Below are 6,955 nucleotides of genomic sequence, written 5' to 3'. Positions count from 1 at the left end.
GCCGTGTCTGCAGCTGCGCAGGAACGTGTTCTTCCCCAAGAGCAGGGAGCTGGAGGTGTGGGGCTGGGGGGGAGGAGGGGAGGGGAGCATGTGTGGGTCACACTGTGGGGTGATGTGGGTCACACTGTGGGGTGATGTGTGGGTCACACTGTGGGGTGATGTGGGTCACACTGTGGGGTGATGTGGGTCACACTGTGGGGTGATGGGGGTCACACTGTGGGGGGAGGTGGGTCACACTGGGGGGTGAGGTGGGGGCCACACTGTGGGGTGATGTGGGTCACACTGTGGGGTGATGTGGGGGTCACACTGTGGGGTGATGGTGGTCACACTGTGGGGTGATGTGGGGGTCACACTGTGGGGTGACACACTGTGGGGTGATGTGTGGGTCACACTGTGGGGTGGTGTGGGTCACACTGTGGGGTGATGTGGGTCACACTGTGGGGTGATGTGGGGGTCACACTGTGGGGTGATGTGGGTCACACTGTGGGGTGATGTGTGGGTCACACTGTGGGGTGATGTGGGGGTCACACTGTGGGGTGATGTGGGTCACACTGTGGGGTGATGTGGGTCACACTGTGGGGTGATGTGTGGGTCACACTGTGGGGTGATGTGGGGGTCACACTGTGGGGTGATGTGTGGGTCACACTGTGCGGTGATGTGGGTCACACTGTGAGGTGATGTGGGTCACACTGTGGGGTGATGTGGGTCACACTGTGGGGTGATGTGTGGGTCACACTGTGGGGTGATGTGGGTCACACTGTGAGGTGATGTGGGTCACACTGTGGGGTGATGTGGGGGTCACACTGTGGGGTGATGGGGGTCACACTGTGGGGTGATGTATGGGTCACACTGTGGGGTGATGTGGGGGTCACACTGTGGGGTGATGTGGGGGTCACACTGTGGGGTGATGGGGGTCACACTGTGGGGTGATGTGTGGGTCACACTGTGGGGTGATGTGGGTCACACTGTGGGGTGATGTGGGTCACACTGTGGGGTGATGTGGGGGTCACACTGTGGGGTGATGGGGGTCACACTGTGGGGTGATGTGTGGGTCACACTGTGGGGTGATGTGGGTCACACTGTGGGGTGATGTGTGGGTCACACTGTGAGGTGATGTGGGTCACACTGTGGGGTGCTATAGGTCATTCTGTGGGTTGCGGTGAGATGCTGTGGGTCTCTGTGGGCTGCTATGGGACGCTACAGGGTGATGTGTGGTCTGCTCTGGGGTGCTATGGGTCACTATGGGGTGATGTATGGGTCTCTATAGGTCACTATGGGGTGCTATGGGGTGATGTGTGGGTTGCTGTGGGTCGCTATGGGTTGCTAGGAGTCACTATAGGGTGCTATGGGGTGATGTGTGGGTCTCTATGGGGTGCTCTGGGCCACTATGGGGTGCTATGTGATGCTATGGGGTGATGTGTGGGTTGCTATGGGTCGCTATGGGGTGCTATATGATGCTATGGGTCTCTGTGGGGTGGTATGGGTCACTATGGGGTGATGTGTGCTTCTCTGTGGGGTGGTATGTGTCACTACAGGGTGCTATGTGGTGATGTGTGGGTTTCTATGGGGTGCTGTAGGTTTCTATGGGGTGCTATGCATCACTATGGGGTGGTGTGGGTCACTATTGAGCGCTATGGGGTGATGTGTGGGTTGCTATGGGTCACTATGGGGTGCTGTGGGTCACTATGGGGTGCTGTGGGGTGATGTGTGGGTTGCTATGGGTCACTACGGGTGTTGTGGGTCACCATGGGGTGCTCTGGGTCACCATGGGGTGCTGTGGGGTGATGTGTGGGTTGCTATGGATCACTATGGGGTGCTGTGGGGTGATGTGTGGGTTGCTATGGGTCACCGTGGGGCGCTGTGGGTCACTATGGGGCACCGTGGGCTGATGTGTGGGTTGCTATGGGTCACCGTGGGGTGCTGTGGGTCACCATGGGGTGCTGTGGGGTGATGTGTGGGTTGCTATGGGTCACCATGGGGCGCTGTGGGTCACTATGGGGCGCTGTTTGTCACTATGGGGTGCTGTGGGTCACCGTGGGGTGCTGTCGGGTGATATGTGGGTTGCTGTGGGTCACCATGGGGTGCTGTGGGGTGATGTGTGGGTTGCTATGGGTCACCATGGGGCGCTGTGTGTCACTGTGGGGCGCTGTGGGGTGATGTGTGGGTTGCTATGGGTCACCGTGGGGCGCTGTGGGGTGATGTGTGGGGTGCTATGGGGCACTGTGGGGCGCTGTGGGGTGATGTGTGGGTTGAAGTGTGGGGTGCTATGGGGCACTATGGGGCGCTGTGGGGTGATGTGTGGGGTGCTATGGGGCGCTGTGGGGTGATGTGTGGGGTGCTGTGGGGCGCTGTGGGGAGATGTGTGGGGATCTGTGGGGCTCTGTGGGGCGCTGTGGGGTGATGTGTGGGGTGCTGTGGGGCGCTGTGGGGTGATGTGTGGGGTGCTATGGGGCACTATGGGGCGCTGTGGGGTGATGTGTGGGGTGCTATGGGGCGCTGTGGGGTGATGTGTGGGGTGCTGTGGGGCGCTGTGGGGTGATGTGTGGGGTGCTGTGGGGCGCTGTGGGGCGCTGTGGGGTGATGTGTGGGGTGCTGTGGGGCGCTGTGGGGTGATGTGTGGGTCCCTGTGGGTCTCAGGTGCAGTCGGAGGCGCTGCTGCGGCTGCTCTATGAGGACGCGCGGGGGCAGGTGCTGGGGGGGCGCCTCCCGCTGGACCCCCCCCAGGCCCTGGCTCTGGGGGCCCTGAGCTGCCGCCTGCGCCTGGGCCCCTTCCAGCCGGGGCTGCACACGGCGCGAACCATCAGGTACGGGGGGCGTGGGGACACCGGGACCCACAGGGACCCATAGAGACCCATAGGGACACATAGAGACCCATAGAGACCCATAGGGACCCATAGGGACCCATAGAGACCCATAGAGACCCATAGAGACCCATAGGGACCCATAGGGACCCATAGAGACCCATAGGGACCCATAGAGACCCATAGGGACCCATAGGGACCCATAGAGACCCATAGAGACCCATAGAGACCCATAGGGACCCATAGAGACCCATAGGGACCCATAGGGACCCATAGACACACATAGAGACCTGTAGAGACCATAGACACACACAGAGACACAGAGACCCATAGAGACCCATAGGGACCCATAGAGACCTGTAGAGACCATAGAGACTGTAGACACACAGAGATGAGACCCATAGAGATCATAGAGACCCATAGCCACACATAGAGACCCATAGAGACCATAGAGACACATAGAGACCCAGAGGCCCATAGAGACCCATAGAGATCAGAGACCCATAGAGACCCATAGAGACCCAGAGGCCCATAGAGACCCATAGAGATCAGAGACCCATAGAGACCCATAGAGACCCAGAGGTCCATAGAGACCATAGAGACCCATTGAGACCATAGAGATCAGAGACCCATAGAGACCCATAGAGACCACAGACACACATAAAGACCCAGAGACCCATAGAGACCATAGAGATCAGAGACCCATAGAGACCCATAGGGACCCATAGACACACATAGAGACCATAGACACACACAGAGACCCATAGAGACCATAGAGACTGTAGAACACATAGAGATGAGACCCATAGAAATCATAGAGACCCATAGACCCACATAGAGACCCATAGAGAGGCATAGAGACCATAGACACACATAGAGACCCAGAGGCCCATAGAGACCCACAGAGACCATAGAGACCCAGAAAGACCATAGACACACACAGAGATGAGACCCATAGAGACCACAGACACACATAAAGACCCAGAGACCCATAGGGACCCATAGAGACCCACAGAAACACGTAGAGACCCATAGCAACCATAGACACACATAGACATGAGACCCATAGAGACCACAGACACACATAAAGACCCAGAGACCCATAGGGACCCATAGAGACCCATAGAGACCCACAGAAACACGTAGAGACCCATAGCAACCATAGACACACATAGACATGAGACCCATAGAGACCACAGGCACACATAAAGACCCAGAGACCCATAGAGACCCATAGAGACCCATAGAGACCCATAGAGACCCATAGGGACCCATAGAGACCCATAGAGACCCATAGAGACCCACAGAAACACGTAGAGCCCCATAGCAGCCATGGGGACGTACAACGACCCATAGTGACCCACGGGGCCCCCCCCAGGCCCCTGCTGCCGGAGCTGCTGCCGCGGGGCTGGGGGGGGCTCTGGGGGGCGCTCGTCCGCCGCGGCCCCCGTGAGCCCCCCCCCGAGCAGCGGCTGCTCGAGGCCTTCGCCCGCACCCCCGGGCCCGGAGCCCCCCCGGCGGAGCTGCACCGGGGCTTCCTGAGGAGCTGCCACGACCTGCCCGGATATGGGTGAGGGGCACGGGGGAGACCCCAATGAGACACCCCATGGGAGACACAGGGGAGAGCCCATGGGAGACCCCAGTGAGACACCCCATGGGAGACACAGGGGAGACCCCATGGGAGACACAGGGGAGACCCCATGGGAGACACAGGGGAGAGCCCATGGGAGACCCCAATGAGACACCCCATGGGAGACACAGGGGAGAGCCCATGGGAGACCCCAGTGAGACACCCCATGGGAGACACAGGGGAGACCCCATGGGAGACCCCCCATGGGAGACACAGGGGAGAGCCCATGGGAGACCCCAATGAGACACCCCATGGGAGACACAGGGGAGAGCCCATGGGAGACCCCAGTGAGACACCCCATGGGGGAGACCCCATGGGAGACCCCAATGAGACACCCCATGGGAGACACAGGGGAGACCCCATGGGAGACACAGGGGAGACCCCATGGGAGACCCCAATGAGACACCCCATGGGAGACACAGGGGAGAGCCCATGGGAGACACAGGGGAGACCCCATGGGAGACACAGGGGAGACACAGGGGAGACCCCAATGAGACACCCCATGGGAGACACAGGGGAGAGCCCATGGGAGACCCCAATGAGACACCCCATGGGAGACACAGGGGAGAGCCCATGGGAGACCCCAATGAGACACCCCATGGGAGACACAGGGGAGACCCCATGGGAGACACAGGGGAGAGCCCATGGGAGACCCCAATGAGACACCCCATGGGAGACACAGGGGAGACACAGGGGAGACCCCAATGAGACACCCCATGGGAGACACAGGGGAGAGCCCATGGGAGACCCCAATGAGACACCCCATGGGAGACACAGGGGAGACACAGGGGAGACCCCAATGAGACACCCCATGGGAGACACAGGGGAGACCCCATGGGAGACCCCAATGAGACACCCCATGGGAGACACAGGGGAGAGCCCATGGGAGACCCCAATGAGACACCCCATGGGAGACACAGGGGAGACACAGGGGAGACCCCAATGAGACACCCCATGGGAGACACAGGGGAGACACAGGGGAGAGCCCATGGGAGACCCCAATGGGAGACACAGGGGAGACCCAAGGGGAGACACAAGGGGAGACCCCAATGGGAGACCCCAAGGGGAGACACAGGGGGAGACCCCATGGGAGACACAAGGGGAGACCGCATGGGAGACCCCTAGGGGAGACCCCTGTGGGAGACACAAGGGGCGACCCTTATGGGAGACACAAGGGGAGACCCCAATGGGAGATCCTATGGGAGACCGCCATGGGAGACACAAGGGGAGACCCCATGGGAGACCCAATGGGAGACCCCAAGGGGAGACACAAGGGGAGACCCCATGGGAGACCCAATGGAGACCCCTATGGAAGACCCCTATGGGGCTCCCCAGTGAGACCCCCCAGTGGGAGATCCGTATGGGGCACCCCCATGGGATACTCCAATAGGACCCCCCTATGGGACACCCCCACAATGGGACACCCAAGTGGGACATCCCCCATGAGTTATCCCTATGGGACACCCAATGGGAGAGCCCTATAGGTCACCCCTATGGGACGCCCCCACAATAGGACACCCCTATGGAACCCCTCATACCCCCTATGGGATCCCAGCACCCCCCCCCCCCAGGACCTCAAGAGCCACCCAGGGCCCCCCAGTGCCTCCCATTCCTGCACCCCCCAAGTGCAGCTGGGGGGGGGCAGAGGGGACCCAGGACCCCCCCTGTGTCGCCCCCCAGCTGCGCCTTCTTCCCGGGAGCCATCGAGCGTCCCTCCGGGGGGCTGCTGGGCCGGGGGGGCCTGCGGCCCGTAACTGTTGCTGTGGGGCTGGAGGGGGTCACCATCATCGACCCCCGGGAGAAGGTATGGGGGCTCCGTGGGGCAGGATTGGGGCCATGGGGGGGGTCTATGGGGCAGGATCTAGCTTACAGCAGGGTCTGGGCAGGATCAGCCTCACAGTGGGGTCTGTGGGGCAGGACTGGGGCCACAGTGGGGTCTGTTGCACAGGATTAGGCCCACAGCAGGGTCTGTGGGGCAGGGCTGGGGATGGAGTGGTGTTCATGGGGCAGGTTCAGGCCCACAGTATGGTCTATGGGGCAGTATCAAGTCCAGGGGGGTTCTATGGGGCAGTATCAAGTCCGGGGGGGGGTCTATGGGGCAGTATCAAGTCCGGGGGGGGGTCTATGGGGCAGTATCAAGTCCAGGGGGGGTCTATGGGGCAGGATGGGGACTGGGGCTGTCGCGGGGGCAGTTGTGATGAGACACCATGGGGCATGTGAAGGAGGCTGTGGGGCAGGGGGAGGAGGCTGTAGGGCAGCCATGGGGCTGACGCCCCCCTGCCCCTCAGCACGTGCTGCTGACGCTGACCTACCCCGAGCTGTGCTGGGAGCTGGTGGGCGCCGTGGGGCAGGAGGGGGACGAGGCCGTGGGGCAGGAGGGGGATGAGGCCGCAGGGCCCCCCCAGCTCTGGCTGGAGTTTGATGGGGACCACGAGGGAGCCCCCGTGAACCGGCTGCTGCGGGTGTTCTCCCCACAGGTACAGCGCTTGGGGGGCACTGGGGGGGCAGTGGAGGTGTTGTGGGG

General features: G+C 61.4%; 1 protein-coding gene across 1 annotated transcript; it reads left to right on the top strand.

The window, feature by feature from the left end:
- Positions 1-4: 4 nt before the first annotated feature.
- Positions 5-6,908, top strand: FRMD8 (FERM domain containing 8; the record flags this gene model as incomplete). Its single annotated transcript, XM_057423298.1, has 5 exons — positions 5-55; positions 2,638-2,804; positions 4,180-4,371; positions 6,112-6,235; positions 6,720-6,908. Coding segments are annotated over 5 exons (723 nt in total), but the record flags the coding sequence as incomplete, so codon positions are not given.
- Positions 6,909-6,955: the final 47 nt, after the last annotated feature.

The sequence above is a fragment of the Pezoporus wallicus genome, unplaced genomic scaffold (genome assembly GCF_028554395.1).
Source record: "Pezoporus wallicus isolate ANWC-B61680 ecotype Strahan unplaced genomic scaffold, APGP_CSIRO_Pwel_v1 contig_14169, whole genome shotgun sequence".
In the NCBI taxonomy this organism is placed as follows: Eukaryota; Metazoa; Chordata; class Aves; order Psittaciformes; family Psittacidae; genus Pezoporus; species Pezoporus wallicus.
This window is presented reverse-complemented; position numbering and strand designations above follow the sequence as displayed.